The sequence below is a fragment of the Tachypleus tridentatus genome, chromosome 13, assembly GCF_004210375.1.
Source record: "Tachypleus tridentatus isolate NWPU-2018 chromosome 13, ASM421037v1, whole genome shotgun sequence".
Taxonomy (NCBI): domain Eukaryota; kingdom Metazoa; phylum Arthropoda; class Merostomata; order Xiphosura; family Limulidae; genus Tachypleus; species Tachypleus tridentatus.
The window spans coordinates 53,354,902-53,378,343 of NC_134837.1; the positions used below are offsets into that span (position 1 = coordinate 53,354,902).

Sequence of the window (23,442 nt, forward strand, 5' to 3'; positions counted from 1 at the left end):
TTTTCATGCAGTGAAAATTCAATATTGTAAATGTAAGCTGTTTGGGAAGCTAACTACATAGAACTAGATAATTAAGTATCATAGATGTTTATTGATTATAACTGTTGTAAATGGGATCATTGAAAATATTATGAAATAAAAGTTGAAAATCTACATATTGTAAATGAGAAAATTTAAGTGTGGTTGTTGAAAATTTTCAGTTAATGAAACTGCAGAAATTCAAGTTTGATCCTAGTTTTTTAATTTATAATTTTATAATTTTGATTTATATTAAGTTCTTCCATTATTTAATCAGGATAAGTAAATGACAATTATTCTTTAAATTTTTTATTGTAAATATTAATGTTTCTGAGAGAGCGTAGACTTCAATGAGAAATTCTGAATATAAAACAAGAAAAGAGCTAAGTAAGCTTAACACTAAAGTAGACTTTGTTTGTTTTCACCCTTTTGTGATGGACTCATAAAATGGACTGGTATTGAGTTTGAGATTTCACCTGTACAATAAACATGGTAACTGAGATGTTTTATAACTAATTCCAGCTATTATCATTAGTATAGAAAACAATGAAATAACTAATATTAGGAAATAGAGAAAACAAAATTCCTGTTGTTTGAAGAATGTCTTCAAGGAGTTTTCTTAACTTCATAATTTCATCTCTTCTCCTCTTCACCTATAGCCAATGCTTAATGTTTTAATTTTCCTTTCTTGTATTTTACAACTTATTCATCTTGACACAAATCAATGGTGTCCTTAACACAGTTTCTTTGGTTACGTGCAACACTTTGTTAAAATGTTTATTTAGTAAGTAATATCATAAGACAAATGTAAGTATAATGTATATTTAAAAATAATGTTTAAACCTTCTAATTATGCATTTTAAAACATAATTAATACAAAATTAACTAAAATATAATAGTTAGACCTTAAATACAATTTAAACTGTATATCTAAATATTACATTTAGGTGAGAAACAACTATAAGTGCTGTAATCAGTTAAGCACCCAACAGTTCATGTACTGTGTGACAAATACTTGATGCCAATTTTAAAATAACCATTATTAGTTTATACTGTAAAATGATCTCTTTCTTACTATTGTATATGCACGTATGTAACATGTACATGGAAGTGGTAGGGCTCAAATAAATCTGAAGGTGGGCATGACATTTCTAAACTGTATTCATTCAGAGAACTTTGAAAGGAAAGAGTCCAAAGCTTGTGTAAGCATCTTAGTGGCTAGATGTACCTCTGCTCTACCTATACCATTGTATTATTGAAGATGCAAAGCTAAAAGTAGAGATTTCTCATAGCTTGTTGATCACATTACAATACAAGTAGTTATTCAAAGGTTTATACTGTAATAATGGGCTTACAACTTGAATAAAATAACTTTTGAATCATAACACACATTATAATAAATACATTCACATACATTGATATTAATGGTGCTTTAGTTATTTTGAACATAACACAAGTAACTTGTGCAGAATAACATTTAAAGTGCTTCTGTTGTGAAAGTGTTAAGAAGCTATGTATAATATGATTAATGTTTATATGTATTTTATTCTTGTTTCTTGTTTTTCTCAATTGTTTAATTTTTGATCAAAATATTTTTGAAGCTTCCTTGGAAGGATGAAACACCTATCAGTAATTTGCCATCAGCAGCAGGTTAGTACACAATGTTTAGTAATCAAACTAGGGATAGAAATTACCTGTAAATTACATTTCCTTGTGTAAAAGTTGCATTTCTTCATGTATTGTTTTTTTATTTAATCCATGCAGTATTTTCACCTTTATTGTTCATAATTAATATGGATAAACCGTGCATTCCCGATCAGGGTAAACAGCTGAAAATATTAACTTTCTCAGTAATATGGAAATTTACTATTTTGATCCCTGCAAATACAGTATCTTAATAGTAATAAAAAAGTTGGTTTCTACTTAAACTTGTACTGTGTTGAGCTTTGTTCTTTTGTGACAATGAATCTTTTAGTGATTTCCAAGTTGTTTTTTTGATTTTGATAAGGCCTTTATTCAATTGAAATAGTATATTAATTTTGTACATTGGAGAGACTACGTGGATAAGTTTTACTATGCATGCTTGTTTTTCTTGCAAAGATGTACATTTCTTTGTACATATATTACTATTGTAAAATACAAAGTAACAATTTACACTGAACTAACAAGGTACATGTATTAACTCATTACAGCTTATTTTCACATACAGGATTAACAAGTTTAATAAATATTTTGTTGATAGTTGTACATTAATTATAAAAGTTGTTGAACTTGTATACATTTAAAACGTTAAGATCCATTATTATGAATTAACAAGTTTATATGAAAACATGTTTTAACACTTCTTTGGTCCAACTTTTGCATGTGTAAAAAATTTTATAAGTTTCAAGTTGTGCTGGTTTTAAAGGTGTAAGAAAAGGATTCAGATTTAAGTAACCTTCAGGGTGTTAAAGTTTGGCAACCTTTAAATTAACAATTTTTTTAACAGTGATGTCGAGAAACCCACTTGTTGAGAAATTTATATGCAAAAACGGCTCGTTTGGGTTGAGAAAATATTTTACGATGACCGAAGAAGGTCGAAACGTTGTTCGCTCTTCTATGTAAAATATTTTCTCAACCCAAACGAGCCGTTTTTGCATATAAATTTTTTTAATACTTCTTTCTGACATGATTTTTAGTTTAATGTGTTATTTTGACTGATTTCTGGTTGATTTGATGATTGTGATTTTGCATATCAGCAACATTTGTATGAAAAAAGTAAAATATTTGATCTGTGCATTTTTAGTATTATGGCTTTAAAAAAACCTCTCAGAAACAGTGGTTTCAAAGTTATTTATAATTTTCCAAATGTATACAGTGTATTAATTTAGTCAAACTAATTTTTATTGTCTAGGTAATGTGGAACATGTAAATGAAGATCTCTCTCTTGCATGCTGTACTGGTCATGATACCAGAGTTTTTCCTCAGGTTTCAAATGTCAACACTACAATGACTCAACCTTTCTTACCAACTGTTACTAGCATTTCTTATCTACCAGAAGATCAGTCGTACTTATTTGTACCTCGCAATTATCCAGTTATTCCTCAGTATTTAGGTGTGCCATTATTCACACAGAATATTCCTCAACAAGATTTAAATACTGGGCAAGCATACCATTATCAAATTCCATATCCTCAGCCCATCTTGTCTGGTAACAATTTTACAACTGTGGCTTGTGGGTCAGATAGTGATAAAGTTAGTGATGGACAAGATTTGAAACAGAATGGACAAATTTGTGAAAAACAGTATCCTCGTAGGAACAGAAAAAAGCACCCTTTTAATTGCTATTCTTTGGAAATGTGCATGAATTCTGATCCATACCAGACAGGATCTATGATTTTTGAAAACCAATTAACCAATGTGATTCCACTGAATGACTTTTCAATCTTATCACATAATCCAGTAGTGCCTTTTAATGTTCCACCCCCAAATTATTCATTAACCACTGGAACCACACCTTTGCCTGGTATAGTGTCAGATTACCCAAATGAAATTACAACAATGCAGTATTCTCCAATGGTTCATCCACAGGCTGGACCAGCACCAGTTTTCTGTGTTCCTGTGATTTCCTCACCCTATCATGGTTATATTAATCTCCCTACTGCTCTTCCTAGTGTACATCAAGTTATGGATGGTAGTCAGAACTATGATGTGTATTTACCTCTCGTGTCAGTTTGTGTGACTGCATCAGAGGTTTATAATGGCTACAGTTATTGTGAAACAACATTGAGCAGTGATACTAAAACTACAGTAGTTAGTATAGATAATTCTGTAAATAGTTGTATAAAGGAACATAATATTTATGACAGTGCAGCTAAATCACAGACAATGCAATCTCAGAAGATTGAAGTAGAAACTAATGTTATCCCAGACTCAGAGTGGAGAGCTGGTGGACAGTCTTTTACACCCACCCCAATTACATCAGAGCCAGAAGTTGAGGTAAAGACAGACTGCATGTTGGGTGATGTAGTTTGTTCTGATGTTTCTTCCTGTTCATCAGAATTATCAACATTAAGTGTTAAGTTGACTGAAAAAATTGTGGTTCTGTCTGACAGAAGTGATGTAGAAAGCAAGACCTGCAAACCAACATCAGAAACAGGTTATATGTCTTCACCTATTTCCACAGCATTTGATGAGGCTCAGTCAGTCAGTACTCCTGAACACCTAGATCAAGATTCAGGAGTGTCCTTGCCTAGCAACGATGAAGTAGAAACATCAGTGAACAGTGGTCTTCAACAGCGTCAGTCATGGGCAGACCTTTTTAAAATGATGAGTTTAGAAAATAGGACTATTGGAAAGGAAAACCCTGTGAATGATATGATGCTATCATCAGTTATGAGTCACAGAACTTCAGATGTTACTACAGATGTTAAAGCACGTAAAATAGCAAGTATGAATGTTTACATAATTTTTTAATTTGTTTAGTTCTACTAAGTGTATTTTTAGCAAAGTAGGTTGTTGCAGTTGGAGTTATATTACCATTTGTATCTGTGTACATGCATAGATGTACATTCACAAGCTTTTATTTAAAGAATTTGCAATTTAAATATTAGCTCTACAAGCAATTAGGCATGATTTATTATGATAATAGACTAACATTAAACCAGATGAAGTTCAACCTTTAGTGAACACAGTTTTATTTATATACACATCTGTTTCTCATTAATATTTACCATAACCTGCATAAAGTAGAACTAAAAGTTGGCAACTGAAATTCATAGTTTCTTGAATTCTAGGTTTTGTACAACAGTTAGAGGTATCTTGTTTTGGTGGTAGTAATCATTATAGTTTTACTGATAGTTGCCAAGATCTAAACTAATAATAAACAGCTGTTGCATATGGAAAATCAGTAGTAGCTCCATTTTCAGATCTCATCACTTGAATTTTGTAGAAATATAGATTTCAAGGGTGGCAAGTTATATGGGAATATGCATAGTTTTGTAGTGTACACTTTTGTCAGTAGAAATAAATTGTACTGAAAGGAAATTTCTCTTGCCTAATTAACACAAAAAGCAACTTTTATAAATCATCATTTGAATTCTGATATATGCATGAGTGTTTATGAATTGTATGTATTTTTTAAATTTTCATATAGTGGTTGGTTTTGAAACTTGATGGATATGTTAAAATAATGTAAACACAAAATTAACATTTTGATTATATTTTAATATTTGATTATTAAACAATTTGTTGTAGCTGCTAATTGTATTATTTTTATGAATTTTAAAATTTAATAATTTACCAAGAACAGAAGTTAGTTTTATAGTATAGTTAAAAAGAATTCATATTTTGTTACTTCCATTCATTAAATATGTATGCTCAAGGTGATATTTTTTTAGGAATTTCTGTAATTTGTTTCACTCTTTATAGTTCTTAGTTACCAAATAACTACATAATGCTCAAATATGAGCTTGTTAAATTTTGTTTTCAGATTTTCATTGAAGTATCATGGGTTGCTAAGTTAAAAGGTCCATATTTTCAATGAAGCTCTCCCTTCATACAATTTTCATATTCTGTGTAGCTAAAGTCCAATATAGCACTTTTAGTGTGTGAAATAAGGGGAATAGTTTGAAATGCTTCTGCTTTTAAGAAGTAATAGCTCTTGATATTGTAAATTTAACCAAAATATTTAATGCACAGTCATAGCCAAACGAAACTTAAATGTAAATAAAACAATTTGATGTAAATGCTGTTTTCTTGTTTGAGACTTTATAAAGTTTCATTGTTCTGGGATTTCAGAAATAAGATAATGAGAACTTGAAAAATTGTTCGTCTGCACGTCTGGGGTAAGCAGATTTTTTTGGAGGATGACTATATTATCAGATTTAAATATCCGCTTTGTCGAGTAAAAATTTCAAAGCTTTATATGTTAATTTCTGTAACAGTAGCACAATGTTTTGAATAGAATACCTGCCGTGTCAACATAAATTTGAAGTCTGCTGTGAAGGTGAGACCAGTTATTTGAATAGAATTATTATCTAAATAATCAGATAAATATTCAAAAACAGTAATGTCCAAAAGAAAGAAGAAATTGTGCTTAACAAAAGTGTGGAATGTGCTGCTGCTGTTATTAGTGATGTGTGAAAATAGAAGTTTTCATTACTGCTGATTCTGGGATGATCTTAGTCTTTTCTTTTTCCTTTTAATAAAGTTGTAGGGTTAACCTTTCTTTCCAGCTTCTTATTTTTGTATTCATATATCATGCTTTTATTGTATTATTGCAAGATATGAAGTTTATTTTTAGTTATAAACATTCTGGATGTATGAATACGTCGCACTAGCAAGCTTGTGATCATGTATGGTAGGCTTAGTTTCATATTCATAACTAAGTTTATAATTTTTTCAGAATTACACTTTATAATTTGAAGTTTAATTATTTACTTCAAGTTTCTTGATAGTAAAATTTTTTGTTTAACACCAAAATTGAGAGTAAGCATTATTGAACAGTTTGAGTCCGAAAAATTGAAACATCCTTACCTACAGACATAATTTCAATGAGTTATAATAAAAGTTCTGTAATTAAATACTGTTTTCTACTTTAATGAATTTGAGTGCTAGTGAAAGCATGGAGTAAGAGATGATTGTGTGCCGATATTATGCAATATGTCTTCTAAAACCATCAAAACAAAAGCGTCGGAGAGATTTTATGCTGATTGTTAGGTAGTGGTATCAAAATAGCAAACAGCATTATTGAACAGTTTGAGTCCGAAAAATTGAAACATCCTTACCTACAGACATAATTTCAATGAGTTATAATAAAAGTTCTGTAATTAAATACTGTTTTCTACTTTAATGAATTTGAGTGCTAGTGAAAGCATGGAGTAAGAGATGAAAATATGTCTTCTAAAACCATCAAAACAAAAGCGTCGGAGAGATTTTATGCTGATTGTTAGGTAGTGGTATCAAAATAGCAAACAGTATATATAGTTGGAAGGTAAAGACAATCAGACAGATCAAAGCAAGCATTACTGTAGATTTCTCACAGACAGAAGAATCTGAGACAAAATCACACCATCTCGGACTGTTGCTATATATATATATGTATATATAATGATGATGCATCACAATACATCATGTTATGAGAGTATTGTAAAATTTCCAAACTTGCTGCTATAGAAAGGAAGTGATGATAGTAAACAAGGATTTTGAAAAAAAAATAAAATTCCATCAGAAAAGTAGAGCACATGTAAGATGCAATGCAGTCATCATAGCAATAGCTGCATCCAAGTTGACTCCCATGGTCAAAGTTCCAAGTAGCATGACTAGGGTTAAAAGTTTACTAATTTGTTCAATGCTGCATGATATACAAATGTTGCTGCAAAAATTTTAGACCCTTTGTGAGCTACAAAAAATAAAAGTGTATATATGTGCAAAAAATATTTCAGTGACCATAGTTGTAAAGATTTTGTGATGTCATTAACAACTGAATGTTAGAATAGGTTGTTGCAGCAAAATATTTCTTACTTGATGATGACTCCACAGATGCTATAATAATTGAACAGTTGTATGTTTATTTTGTGCCTTATGCTATTCACAAAATTAGCATAGCTCATTGATTTTGGTTCACGTAACATTTGTGTAAGCATGTATAAAAACTGCTCCTTTCATTGGATCAAGTCTGAGCCTTGTTTCAAAAACAGACTGGCTTGAACCTTGATGTAATTATTAATGTGGACCAAATATCAGGAGTGCAGGTTTTAGAATGTAATGAAACCCTACACATTCGTCTTTCATTGCATAAATCACAACCAGGAGCTTGCTGTTTTAGATGTGGAAAAATAAGTCTTATTTGGAAAGATTTGGTGATATCTTCAAACTTGTGTTCAAGTTCTACTACTACTTGTCTAAACATAGAACTGTTTAATATTGCTGCATTTTGGCTGATAAATTGGTACAATATGGAGGCATAAAACAAGTTGGATTACTTGCTCGTCAGAAATGTACCATAAGTCTTTTCTTAGAATTCCAGAGAAACTTGTGCAGTTGGAGAACATTGCTGGTACTTTTAATTCAAAAGACAATTTTGAAGTAAAGGGACTACTGGGGTATGTTCAAGTGATAGTTTTGCAGGTTTTTGCTCTTTACTTTGATTATAGTGCTGCTTTCAGTACCACATAACAAGCATTTCAAGCTCAAGATGTGCTCAACACTGAAGTGATCCCAAGATTAACAACTGCTGTGTATTTCAAAATGGCTGGTATGGGTATTAACCCTTTTATTGATAAGCAGAGAACTTTTTGACCTTTCTAGGTCATCTTCAGTCAACAAAAAACCTTAACCTAAAAGATGATCTAAACAGGTAAGTCTCAAATGCATATTAGGTCCAAGTCTGAAATCTTTTTTGAAGAAACATAACTTAAAACTCGAACGAGAATTGGGTGAAAGAGACTGTGTAAACCTCTGTATGCTGAAGTGATCAATGGAAATATAATATGTATTAATGTAAAGTTTGGGAAAGTACAAGATTCCAAAATTAAGTAATTTAACTGAAACATTTAACTTAATCACTTGGCCAAATGACACACAGTAATTAGTTAACTATGGAACTGGAGAGTTGGAAGAGATCCTAGACCATTTTACTTCCTTTTACAGGGAGGAACAAAGTAAAACTATCTTCAAGCTGGATGTGTCAATAATAACTTCATCTTAACTTAATTTGGGTGATGTTTTATTGAGAGAAAAGTCTCCTCAATATGCCAACATTACACGTTTTTGAGATGATGGCCATTCCAGTCAGCACAGATGGTGTTGAGATTTTCAACCATCAATATTAAGAGACTGAACATACCAAAATAAACAGGGCCCACTGAATACCATTATGGATATTAATGTGAATGGTGCCAGTGTGAAATAATTCAGTGCTCTATCTGCAGTGGAACATTAATTGGATTTTGGTTGAGGCCATGAACATGCAGTATCAGTCAGTGACTAAGTTACTCTGAGTAATGAAACTGTTACTAATTTAGATTGAAGAGTTACTAAATTTAAAGGTTCCAAGCCGTGCCAGTTGAAAACTATATTTAATAGTCATTGTAAAATATGACAAAGATGTTTAGTCAGACTGTTAATAATTTTGATACATTTTAAATTACCTGGTTAAAATAATTTAAAAAAATTAAGTACTTATCATACTAGTCTAGCAGAGTTAATATTTATAAAGTGAAACGATGGTTAAAGCTGTAGTGATACAGGTTCAATCACTATTTCTTTTAATAGAATTTGGGCATTTTCCATCTGTGAACAAGTAAGTATTATTGTAATTGTCTTCCTGGACAATTATTTTTTTAATTTTGTGCACTCTGATAATAATATTATGGAGAAATATTTCTGTAACTTGTGTCATGTGATTTAATTTGTCCCCAATTTTATTATTCTTTTCTTTGTAGTAAGTCATGTTGAATGTTCATAGTTTTGTTCTTGTCCAGGTATTATTTAGAAACTATGCAAATGTTACTTTTATGAAAGAGTATGCACATGTGTGAAGATATGTTGGCTGTTTGTTAAAGTATTGTTTTGGTCATTTTTGAAGGTTTGTGATTTTATGGCAGTGTATAATAATGTATGAATTAATGACAATTTCCTTCTCAGTGATCAGTACTTAACAGTAGAAATTCTCTTAGGCAAGGCTAGAGTAATTTAATCTGAGACCTTTTTATTATCTATATTTTTGTGCATTATCAGCGTCAAGCATCGGGTGTGTATGTACCTGATTCAATTTTATTACACACTAGGATCTCTACCAGCCTACCCTCAAATTGAAATTATTTTAGACAGGATTAGAGTGAATTAATTAGACTTTAAGTGGAGTCAAATACATCAGTCAAAAGGGTTTGATCTCCAAGTCCAAAACTTTAATTAGATCTTAAATCAGTGATTTAAGGAATGGGGTGAAAGTTTGTACTGAACTCAGTCAATCTATAAGACATTGTGTCAAGACTGAAAACAGGCTTTATCTTCACTAACAAGCAAAATGTGCAAGGCATTAAACCACAGTGTGAACTGTTTATGGATGTGCAAGAAATATTCTCTCTAGAGAGAGGAGGGATTATTCAGACATTAATAGATTTTATTTTTTGTTAGATCTAACAAGTTTTAATTTTTCAAGTTGGATTATGACTGTTGCAAACAAAAACATTTTCAATTATAAGTGGTGTTATGCATTATAAAAATACTCAAGTTTTTTAGTATATAAAGCATGGCAGAACAACTTTGTAGTACTATAGATGGACTCTATGTAAAAGAAGTGAAAAGCTGTATTACTGTTTAGTTGTGTTTTATGGATAGAAAGGCAAAATTTACAATAAGAGTAAAAAATAAAAATCCTATTGTATAAGATATGTATTACGTGTAATTTACTTAGGAAATGGAAACATTTAAGTATTGCTTATTTACCTTTGTTAACAATTATAGTTCAACCCTTGATTCTCCTTTTATTTTCTCAGAAATACTAACTAGTCTTCGTTTGAATCATGCTGCTCCATTTCTGATACCTAGAGGGTTAATAAATTGTAGCAACTGGTGCTGTGTGAACGCTGTATCCTTCTTAATGGTTTTTAGAATTTACAGGGTGGTTGACATGGTATTACAGATCTTGTATAGGACTGTACAAATAATGATGAACTTGTCCCAACATAAACTCAGTACTAATTTGTATTCTCATGACTGCTGGTATTGGTATTAAAATTTTAATAGAAAGAAAGTAAATAACAGAGTTTTGACCTTCTTAGGTCATATTCAGGTTAATAAGGTCAAAATGTTGGTCTGTACTTTATTTTAATTAAAGTTTTAATACCCATACCACCCATCTTAAGAATATATTTTACTTCAAGTGGGTTTCTTGTCATGATGAATTTGTGCTGATTTATAAATTTAGTATAAATATGCTATTAGTCAGTAATTTGTGCTACACTTTAACTATTTGTATTTACATGATACTGAAATTATGTTTTATATACCTTTTTCTGATGTGATGTTGAAAGCTTAACAAACTTTTTAACTGTCCAAGTAAATAAATTCTCTGCTGTCTGTTTTATTTTTGTCTTATATTAGACATTACATAATAATGCTACAGTACATTTTGGATTTTTTTTTATTGCATTCTCTACAAAGTTATAAGTTCAGAACTGAACAGTGGTAAAAATGATTTTTGATGTGATTAAAGCTATTTGCAGTGAAATATTCTTAATTTTGCTTAACAAGACTTCTAGATTTTACAAGCACTATTGGTATGCCCACCACTTTACAATCTGCTAAAGAGGTTACCTCGTGATGGCTCAAGTAGAAGTGATTCTTCCACCCTAGTCACTGACAGCTTGTAAGTATTTTAGTGTTTTAATTTTGATATTTCAACTATACATTTCTTTGCAGTGAATATTTCTTGAATTCACTTATCTTGTGTATGCATGTGTGTGTATGTGCACGTGTATGCATGCACATGCTACCACACGTAAAATATATCTTATTGACTTTTTTTGGGAAAAGAAAATGATTGTGAAAGATGTTAGAATCATAAATAAAAACATATTCAGAAACATGAGTATATTATTAAATCTGTGATGATACAATCTTTGCCTTCAAGATGGTCCCTTGAATTCTCAAATATAGACTGTCCATTTTATAGTTGCATACCAACACATGTGTTTATTCATTGTTGTCCATTTGTAGGGGACAGAATATCTGGGTTTGCATTGCAATTTGAGAATCAAAACTTAAATTGTGAAGCATTTACCTCTTTGCTTAGCATGATGTACAAATTGTTCTTTTCTCTTATATGCTCTCTCCAAGACCTCCATCAACACAGTGAAAGTGCTGCAGTGTTTCAATTTGATATACCAAAGCCAAAACTGACAATTGTTTCTGGTAAATTCCTGCCAAATTGCACATAGAGTATGTTTACACTTTGTCATATGCATGTCACATATACATACATTTTGTGGTAATCTGTTCATGATGTTTGGAATGCACATAGTAGGTATCTACACTAGACTAGACTGTTTATACAGTGCATGCACTGGACATTGAGCTGTTTATGAACTGTCAGTATGAGCTAGGTCCTGAGAACTAATAAAGTGTCCATTTTTAGTTGTGTAGTGTTTTAATACTTGGGCTTTTTATACAATAAAATTATTTTTACAAATTATGACAGACATAAAAATTACTGATCATTTGTACACAAAAAATGTTTTTTTCAATGAGGTATTTTTATAAAATTTGTTTGTGACTATATTAAGTCTTTTTTGACCATTTCAAGTGGAGAATGATTTTGATAAGATTAAAAATATTTGTTCTTCATCTGGGAAGTCTTGCATTCTATTTATGTAATCTAAAACTTACAAAATACATTTCATACGTTTTTCAGTAAAACTTTACATTTTATCTGTTTTTTTTCTATTGTAACTTTATGCAACATTGTTCACTAAATGACTAACCTTGTAATTACCAAAAAAGAAATTATAATGAGTCTAAATTATCCTTTTTCTCTTTTTAAAATAATTTTAGATTGCAATATGAAACATTTGTGTTTCCTAAGTAACTTTTAAACTTGCAATAGTATATATCTCTTTATACTTAAATGTTATTATCCTTTGGACAGTGTTTAACTACTAGTACTGTTTATGCCATTATGGTTGTAAATTACTTGGGGAATGTGCAGCTTTCTTTTCACTACAAATTACATTTCCCTCAAGCTACGCAGGGCCACTTGTGTGCATGCCTCATGAAATTTTTTTTATATTTTACCTAATCTAATCTCAAGTTTCCTATTTTTACATGTTAGTTTTTGTTATAATAGTAATAAATAAAGAATACACAGGAAAAGTACATGTGCTTTGCTGTCCACTGTTAATGACACTGAACCCTACTTTTTTGATATTACTGCTAGTAGTGCATTAAGTAATTTTTATTTAATTAAATAAGGCACCGAAAGACTCAAAATAATAACATGCAAAAAGCAGACAATATCCCATAACTATCACTATTTTTCTGATTTTCTAACTATGTAACAAGAGCCATTACATATTCATTCAAGCTAATTGATTTTTCATGTGGGAACAAAATGTGTACTGAAAGAGAAATAAATATTTTTCTATCCAAAAAACAAAGTAATATATACATATAATACACCATTTGATAGATGAAAATCTTGACTTTGTTGATTAAAAATAATATTGTATTAAATATAGAATTATAGACAAATCCTTAAATAGAAGAGTTGACAGGTAGGTGGGTATGGCAAGAGGGGTCTGGTTTTTTATTCTATGACTCCATAACAGACAAAATTGAAAATAATGCTTTACCTGAGTGATAAAAACCTTGTAATAAGTAACTTTTTCTCTTCTTTTTTTTTTGAGGTGTGATAAATAAGTTAGAGAAGAGGGATGTCCAGAGAGAGTCACTTTTCACACTCAGGAACTTAAAAGTTTTATATACTTTTAAAATATGCATTATTAGCTATGATTTTATACTATACTTATTGGTATAACATTAACAAAATTTACTTTAAATTTTGAATGTAATGCACTCTTAACCTCGTGACACACACAATAAAAGATGCCCACGGTGAGAGGACTAATTACTGCTGAAAAGTCATTAGACATTTTTTTTCATCAAAAAACCAAGGAGACAGTGTTGTGAAGAGAATGATGAGGCCTCACAAAAAATAAAATGGAAATAAACTAGACTACATTAATCTGAAAAATGATTTGTGGCAGACTGTTTAGTTGCTTCCTCTGGATAATCAAGTGTTTTAATATTTTGTGACAGCTAAGGTATTTTGCCATTTTGAAGTTTTATATACCAGAAACTTTGTTCATGAAATGCCATGTAAATTTAATATTCAATTTGCATATGTACATGTGTGGCATAAATTTATTCTTCATAAATATACAAAAGAAAAGTAATTGTTAGTTTAGAAAGGGGGAATAAAGATAATTAAAAAAAGTACAGAAACAAGTTGAATCCAAATGCAATTATATTTTCAAGTTTACAGCTGGGGATGCTAAAACAAAGTAAATAAACAAGGTTGGAAATAATGTTCATATCTTCTCAAACTACAAAACCCTATTTTGATTCCATATCTACAGTACTTATGTTATTAGTATAATCTTTGCATTTTGTTTCAACTTTGTGTACTTTTTTGATTATCCCTATTTCCACCCTTTTTAAGTTAAGAATTTTTATCAATCTTATATCTAGTAAAAGTTTGTTATTAGTTGGACTGTTAAACCAATAAAGGGTAGGAAGAAAAACTAAAATAAACAATTGAGAGCCATGATATAGAGGAAAATGAATAATAATTTTTTTTTTTGAAATTAGGAAATTACAACTTAGGTGTGTGCGTGTGTGTGAATATATATATTATACACAGTTTATAATTCATGTCAGGCTTGTTGACATACATTGATAATAAAGTTGTTTGAATTTTAATATAATTATAAAAAGGTTGTGATGTGCATTTTGATCCATCTGTATGAAGAGGACTAACGTGACATTTGTACTTAGATAACTTGTACCTCAATGAATTTTCTTTGTGCTGTCCTGGCCTGGCTAAGTGGTTAGGATGCTTGACTTGCAAACTGAGGGTCAGTGGTTTGAATACCTGTCCCACTAAAGATGGTCATCCTTTCAGATGTGGAGGTGCTATAATGTTATGGCCAATCCCATTACTTGTTGGTAAAAGAGTAGCTGAAGAGTTGGTGGTGGGTGGTGGTGATTAGCTGCCTTTCACTGCTAGTGTAGGTAGCTCTTGTGTAGCTCTGTGCAAAGTACAAAACAAAAAACTTCTGTGTGTCATGTGTGTTCAGAAAGTGTTATTAATGTGGAATTTACTCTTAAGTGCCTCACAGAGCAGTGAATTCCTTCTTTCTAAATGTCCAGTATTCTCAGAAATAATTTAACTTTCCATTTTATAAATGTTAAAGATTCTAATTGAACTAATTAGATTGAAAGATTAAGCAGCACCAATGGTTATTTAGAGCTGTGGGTATAGATTCCTAATGTTAACAAGGAACTTTATCATTTCTTGTGGCATTGTAAAATCTCTAATTTGGTAGTCTGTCTAAATATCTTGTTTTCTCTGATTTATGAATGTGAACTGTGTTTCTAAACAATCATCTGTTTACCTTGTTAAATAGCACAGATAGCCCTCGAGTAGCTTTGTGCAAAATTCAAAAACAAAACAAACAACCTTGTTAAATATTAGTTTTTACAATAAACTTTAGTATTATTGTGCCTTCATATTAAATTTGCACTTTTTTAAATTTACTCTAATGACAATTCTGTTAGCCTACTAAAACTTGTAAAGTAAAATGAAGTTCAACAGAACCAAGCATATGTTTGTGAGCAAGTAGTAAGTTTTTCTTTCAGTGTAAATCAATTGTATTAAAAATTTAGAGAAACATACAGTTAATGTAAGTATATTCTAAAATATTGTATTATATTGAAACTAATGATAAAGTATAGCAGAATTAGTGTTCATGTTTTTTGTCATTCAGGGTGTGTTTCATGAATGAATTTCCACCCATGCCATATGGAAGCAAGAGGAAAAGGAAAGATCTCACTTTTGGAAAACCCTTTGAACCAAGCTATGTTTACTCTTTGGTCAGTCTTCTGAATTCAAGCCATATTGAGGTAGTTTAGATTGTTAAAATGTATTGTATAGTGGTATTATTTAATATTTAGTTCCATTGCTCAATTTATCTGCACTTTGTTCACCTTGTGGAATTTAACTGTAGATTGTAGCTAAGAAAAAGAGACACGTGTTTTAAAGTTAATTGCTCGTGCTTATGTAGTGTGTATGCTATGATATTAGACATTAAATGATATGTACATAAATACACTCAAACTTAATTGATAAGAAATAAATTCATAACATGGAATAATTCAAGCCACAGTTGAAGTATAAATTATTCAACTTTATATTAAGGATTATATTTGATATTTCTAAAGCAATAATTTTACACTGTTGTAATGGAAATTATGCTTGTTAATATCGAAAAGTTACAAGATTGTTAAAACTATAATGAAATATATTAAACAGTTAATGAAGCCAACTATAAAATCACCACAAAACTACGTGGATACCAAAATATTTAAGTGTTAGTGTTATGTTTTCTACATTTAGGGCCAAATTTGTAAATTGTTAAAGTAAAATGTTGCAGAATAACATGATACTAGGTATCATGGTATTTTTCTGTATACAAATTCTTCAAAGTAAAACCTTATTACATAATGTCGTCTTGAGAAATATGCCATTACTGAACTATTGAACCTTTGATACATGTTTTATAGCTCTCCAGCTTTGATTGAATATCGGCTAATAAATATCACCAGCATATACTTAACATTCTATATTTGAAGTGTTAACAAAGTAATCTTCATTTAATTATTTCAAATGGAAACATAACATAAAGGATTTCATCTTTGTTCAATAATTAATAGAAAGACAAAAATGGTAAAGTATTAACTATGGTACTTGATCTTAGAATGAATTATCAAGTAATAATTATAATTATTTGAAAAATGTTGAGAATAAATTCCTAAATCTACCTACCTTTACTTCATAATAAACTGTAATCAACATAAATTCCCTTTCCTTATACTGTATGCCAGCCCATATTTCAAGTTCTACCTTTTGTCATCACTGATGTTTGTAGCCAAACTGGAAATGTGTAGATGATATACTGATTGGTTACCTAAGTATTCTCACATGAAGAAATTGAGGATTTCTCAATATCTTTCTCAACTTTGGTCTGATATGTATTTTGTGACAGGGATGTCTGGAAGATGCAGATGATGTTCTGAATTTTCTGCTTTGTGGCCTTCATGAAGAGATGGATACTGTGATTAATGTCTTCAGAAAGACAGCAAAAGGAAATTCCAGTAAGGACATTGTTAATTTATAGTCAGTAAAACAAAAACTTTGAACTAATATAAGTAGAAGAGACTGGTTATATTTCAAATATTATATTACTGTTATAAAACTATGTGCAGTGAAAAATCTGACACAATGCTTAAATTTATACAATTTTTTTCTTACTATGAAATTCCTGTAACCATTAATTAATAAATAAATAAAGATAACTTTTATATTCAATTATGTTTTCAGATGCCTGTGAAGTCTTCCTAACAAATGGACATGCAACGGAATATCAAGAAAATGGCCCTAACACCAAGAGCAATGTTATTAAATCAGTAAGGCTTTTATCACCACCAATTAAAGTAATTTATTTTTTCCCATTACTTTGTAGGATGGAAACCAATCACAGAAGTAACTGATATTGAAAGTTTGAGGCACACTAAAATGTGGGATTTCATTAGTTATAGAGAAAGTAGTCTTATTTCTATACCTTTTTAGCAGTTGCTTTATTAGGTTTAAAAGGGTCTAAATCTAATTAAACCAGACACAGTGTGGTTACTGAAAAACTTTACCAAACTCAATCTTTTATTTGTATGACTTCACAATGTTATGAGATCATAAGGTAAATTTCAATACTGGAAATGATGGATTTATGGTGGATTTCTTGATCAAGTTTAAGATTGTTAGTGCCATTAAGGTTCAACAAAGGTTAAAATTGAGTTTATTAAAGTTCATATTCAATAAGCTGTAATACAGAGTATGACTACTTTTATTTCCATCAAATTTGAAGTTCTTTCATTCAAAATGATGCATTTTAAGCAGCAGAAAGATTGAAAATTGAAAGATTGAATGTATGGCTTTAACAAAGTGCTGCTGAAAAAGTGCTAATATATTTTGTTATGAGTAAGGTTCATATTTATTTATATATGTATTAAAGTTAAGGATAAATTTTGTTTACATGTTTTAAAGGTCAAGTAAGCCTGATAAGTCATTCTTATGACCAGGAATATGCTGTCTGGATTGAAAAAATTAAATTCCTTAGTGATCAGTATTAGTTTATTCATGTCTATAGATTGCGTTATTTGTTTTCAGAGCCACTCCTTTCATTCTCCTATCTTTGATATATTTGGTGGTCAAATCACATCTACAATGACTGTAGGAAATGAAACATCCACAAGTTCACATCATTTCTTCAGTCTTACTGTGGACATCCAGGTGATTGGTTATACTTTCTTTCAATAATTATTTCACTTAATCAATAACTGCTAGTAGCCAAACTAGGTTAGGAAACCAGTTTTTGATTTTATATTAAGACTAATGCAAGAGAATGAATGATAATGAAATCTCAGTCTGATGTACATTTAATTCCATATGTTTGAAGTAATGTGTGAATGTCCAAGTTTACAAGTTGTGTATTTACATGATGATTGGCCAATTATATTTCTGTCTGATGTTATTGTATTATATAAATGTTTAAGAGTTGTGTATATAATCTATTTAAATATCAGGGAATACGAATATCATTGTATAGTAAAAGAGGTATCAATATTTAGGAAAGAATTGGTAAGTACAGTTGTAAGTACTAATTACTGATCATTATATTTTGACTTTAAATGCTATACTCTATTTTCATGCAAATTAAAAAAAAAACAATTGTTACAGATATAGGTATTTTAATGTAATTGATTGTTTGCATGGCATTTTAAAGGCTGAAGATGTTTGTCAAGTGAGTGATGCCTTGGCTTACATAACTCCTACAAAACTGGCCCATGGTTACACTCCAGAAGATAGTAAAGGAGGGGTAAGTTTTTAAAACACTGTCATAATTGTATAACATCTTTTGAAGTTTTAAGTAATGGATACTGCTAAAAAAAATTGTCCCAACAAACATGTCATGAGCAAAGTATATGAAATCTTTACAATATAAATTGTAAGTATTGTATGACATATCTGATTTATTTCTTTTTTAAGATATAATAATAAAAGCAGTATTGAAATCTCCACACCTTCTGCAAAATTAAACATTGCTTTTTGTCAGTTAAAATCATACCAGATTTAATCATTAATGATCAAAGTTAATTACTTTCACTTATTTTTAGAACATACAAAACTCCAGGAATCAAAAGCAACAATTTCAATGTTTTCTTAAGTCCTGAATATAGGTTTCCTAGCAGTTTATGTTTTGCATAGTTCATAAAATACATGCATATATCAGGTTATCCCTTAAGTAATGTCCAATTTTAGGTTCAGAAAAAGAGAAAGGATTTCAAATGCTTTTAATGTTATTTAATCACTAATGATTGTTCCATTATTATTAATTACTTCCTGCAAATGATTTGCAAGCTTCTGAATGCCACTTTATAAAATACTTAGGGTTTGGAGGGAAAGAATGTAGAGAGGGTAGTTTTGACATCTTCATGTGTTCCAAGCTCTTTTCTATCAACATAGTTCTGCAAACTTTGGAATAGATGATAATCAGATGGGGCAAGGTCTGGAGAATAAGGAGGATCTAGAAGTTTTTCCCAGTCTAGCTATTCAATCTTTGCAGATGTGATTCTTGCTATATGGGGCCATAACATTATCCTGGTTTTGTGTAGCTTCTGCAGCACTATTGCCTTTTTAAATTCATAAAACATTATATGCCTAATGTGCTCCTCAAACACATCCATCTTCATAAGGGTTATTTTAACTGATGATCTGAACAAGTGGAGTTGGGTTAGTTTCTTTTATTTGTCTGAACATTTTTATACATGTTCTGCTACATATTTTAGTTGTTAAAGTGTTCTACAGAGACAGAAATGATGATGCACTTTGTGTATTAACAGTTTGGATATTATTTATGGGATGACCTGATATTTTTAAAAATAATTTAGTTTGAGCTGCTGTACCAAGGCTGAAAATTTCTGTAATGGTTCAGCTTTTGTTTGTGAGTCATTAATTGTTGGAATATTTTGCATGTGCAGATTGTTTTAAAGGCACCACATGTAAGTGAATTGATATTTCCTAGAAGTACCTACCCTATTGGTAATGTTTGTGCTGGTAATTAATAATCATATTATTCGTATTTCATCGACAGGAATTTTAGCAAAAGTTTTTTTTTTTTATAAACAGGATTTTTCAATGGAAAGTTGTACTGATATAAACTAATCTTTTTATATATTAAAAGTAGTGCTATTTATTGAAAAAAGTATTTAAGATTTCCACTATGTACAGTCCTACTGGAAGTTATGTTCTTGTTGTGATGAGAGTACTTTTATAATTGTGTTCTGTGATAAAGAAATTCTTCTTGTACATATTGTAGTTATCTTTGGAATTGTTTGAACTTTTTGAATAATCAGTGTGAATTATTTTTTAATTTCTAATTTTTGTGCTGTTCAATAGATTGTGCCACATTGTATTTATTATTTTGGGCAAATACAGATGTGTATAATATGGACACACACTGTCACTTATAGTAAAATTGTTGCATGGAGAACACTAAGGTTAGCTATTAGGTCTGTTAATTTAAATTTTGATTTAACAAACACGGTGTGAAGTAAGTTTATACATGTAATATAAAATGTTTTACATGATTGTTTTTATTAGTTAGTATTTTTTAATTAAATGTTTTGTTTGAATATTTTAATTTCACAAGAAAATATTTAAAAATTCCTCATCTTAACAGTCACATGCAAACACTCCAGTTTTTCTGTTTTAGTAATATTCAGTGTACACTTTCAATGTCTTAACTTTTCTATTTAGTAAAATGTCAATATATTTTTCAAACCCATAACAGAGAACTGTCTGTCTTTTACGTTGAAGGCACATTCCAAAATTACATCTTATTTGGCATGCTGGTTTATAACCAATAGAAATAATTTTTCCATTTGAATCTTACATCAGTGTTTGAAATTGGCAACAGTATACAATAACAAGGTGTTTTGGTTTCGTAACTTTTTGCTAAGCAGAGTTTGCAATCGCATTTAACAATTTTATTACCTTGTTACATATTAGTGTGACAGATAGTTCAGTTATAGTTGTTTTTAAACATTGTATTTAAATGAATTGTGTACTTTTGTTTTTAAAATGCACATTTGGAAGGTGGAAGATTTTCTATTTTGAAAAAGACTAATAGAAACATTAACAATGCAGAACTTCACAGGCACAGTAGGTGAGTGTGTGGGAACCTGATGATGTCTCTCTATTGTGATGCATTTGTTTCAGGCACAAATGAACCGCCAGGTAATGAAATTATAAAATGATAAAATGCAGTATAAACTATGTGCAAAAAGATACAGTTGGAGGAGTAAATAACATAATGAAGTTGTGAAAACAATTTATTGAAAGAAGACAAGTGTACATATTTCTTATTTCAAACTTTCATTTTACTGTATCTTGATGATTTAGCTGCATTTAACGTTATGTAGAGAAAATAACAATTTTATCTCAAACTAGTATTCATTTAGAGGTTTGGGGGACTATGTAAATTTAATATAAAAACTGCAAAGCAAAAAATAATTGTTGTTCTTATTGCATGAAAATATCTTGCATTCAATGTGTTCAGATTCCATCTCAGACTGGCTGTAAATTGACACAGATTTTTTATTATGACATGTAAAGCTTCCTGAAAGCTTGCTTGCTTTTATGAAGATACATTTGGTAAATTAATAATTATAGTAAACATTACAAGTTCATTGCAATGGGTGAATGGGAAAACATTTGCAACATAGGATTAAACATTTTTCATGACTCTTCAGTGGAATGAAAGATATTTACTGAAAAGTTTTTACTTTTATTGAGGAAGTAAATTAGAGATGGCTAGTAACATTCATTCAAAAAACAATTCAGACAACATAATATGACTAGCATTTGCATCATCCCTGCATAATAGCACAGGCACATAGTGTAGTAGAATCTTAACATACAAAAAATAGGATAAATTAATTTGTGATTTGAATAGTTATATTTATTGCTATGCTTATTTTTGCCTATGCTATTACATAGGATGATGTAACTACTGCCTCAGCTATTCTTTGATAGATTGTTTAGGCTGAGTATTCATGATGAAACTTTATAGAATGGACGGTAACTGTCTGCTGTGGAGAGGACCACGTTTCGAAAGTCTTTCGCCTTTCATCTTCAAGTCGTGTGTGTATGTGCTGATGGTCTTTTATTGTGTCCTGGTGGATTGTGGAGAGTATATTGTGATTGGTAGGATTATCACTTTCTTGTTGGAGGAGGGATTTCATGTAGATTCAACCAATTCAGGTTACTCACCTTTAATCTGGAATCTCTGTTAAGTGAAGGTTTAATAGTGTTAATATAAAATTATTGATTTTTCTTATGTTCTAGAATTTGTCTGTGTCGATGATTCTAGTTTTTCCCAGTTTACTCTGTGTCCAGTTGATGTGGCATGCTCTGCAATGGCTGAATTGTGTTTTTGTGAGGCTGACATTGTTCATACAATAAAAAACGAAAAATTAAAACGTTTTGCTCTGATACTTACAAGAAATTGTGACTGTCATTACCTATATAGTGATAAAAGGAAATGGTATAAAATATTGTGAAGTTATGTCTATCGAGTAGATTTGTAAAATACAATCTGGGCCATAATTAAATCAGCAGTGTTGGCTGTTGAAATACTTGTAAGGATATAATCTGTCTAAATATTAAGTCAGAGCTATTCTTTGGAGTCATTTCTACATAAGAACATGAACATTGATAAAACTTCTAGAATATATCTGGTACAGGTACATGGATGTTTGAACTGAGGATGTAATGGACTATTGACTGGTATTTTTGGTAAGATAATGTTTCTTTGTGTATTTAGAAATGTTGAAGCCATGTCAGTACTATTAGTTGAGCATTCTGCAGAAAAGTTGAGTTAGATGTAACATTGTGCAAGTTACGTGTGGTATTTTTGAAACAAGAGAAATAGGAAACAGTTTATATAATCAAAAACAAAATTACTTGTATGTTTCAGGTTGAAGCACTTCACAGAGCTGTGTTTAAAGCACTTCCTTTAGTCCTTGTGATTCACTTCAAGAGATTTGTGAAGAACAAGGGAGCTAAACCCAGGAAAGTTTTCAAGGATATTAAGTTCTCTATAGACTTAGAAATTCCAGAAGGTAAGATTTATGTCAGATACATACTGTTGGTTATATGAAAATGGTATATATTTTTTCTTTGCAGTTTGTAGACTTTAAGTGTACCTTTTATATTACTCTAGAATTGGATTTAATTAGTCAGTATTGATTGCATTATTTATGCACATTCAGTTATTAGATAAAAATATAAATTATCTGGTTTACTTTATAGACCAGTATTTATAGCAGACATTTTCCATGTATATTTGGAAGTGTGTTCTTCTCCCTCTTTTCAGAAATTCCATTTTATTCATGAATTAAAAGTTTCAATCTTTACAAGGACAACTCCTCAACTACTTCAATTCCAGTTTTTGACTTTTTTTTCAGTGCAAAAACTTTTAAGAAGGTCCAGGAGAGCAATACATTAAAATGTGTATGTTGTTATTAACAATTAGTTACTAATTA

General features: G+C 30.3%; 1 protein-coding gene across 2 annotated transcripts in view; it reads left to right on the forward strand.

The window, feature by feature from the left end:
• LOC143240837 (uncharacterized) overlaps window positions 1-23,442 on the forward strand; it is a 36,118-nt gene that overhangs the window by 3,425 nt on the left and 9,251 nt on the right. The window contains exons 3-12 of one of the 2 annotated variants that reach the window (XM_076484003.1): window positions 1,620-1,668; window positions 2,912-4,447; window positions 10,500-10,591; window positions 11,265-11,371; window positions 15,549-15,684; window positions 16,827-16,935; window positions 17,162-17,247; window positions 18,005-18,127; window positions 18,621-18,713; window positions 22,875-23,019. In XM_076484003.1, the coding sequence (XP_076340118.1) occupies window positions 1,620-1,668; window positions 2,912-4,447; window positions 10,500-10,591; window positions 11,265-11,371; window positions 15,549-15,684; window positions 16,827-16,935; window positions 17,162-17,247; window positions 18,005-18,127; window positions 18,621-18,713; window positions 22,875-23,019 (2,476 nt within the window). Of the gene's footprint in view, window positions 1-1,619; window positions 1,669-2,911; window positions 4,448-10,499; window positions 10,592-11,264; window positions 11,372-15,548; window positions 15,685-16,826; window positions 16,936-17,161; window positions 17,248-18,004; window positions 18,128-18,620; window positions 18,714-21,043; window positions 21,190-22,874; window positions 23,020-23,442 lie in introns of those variants that run through there. The other variant, XM_076484004.1, reaches the window with a different exon arrangement.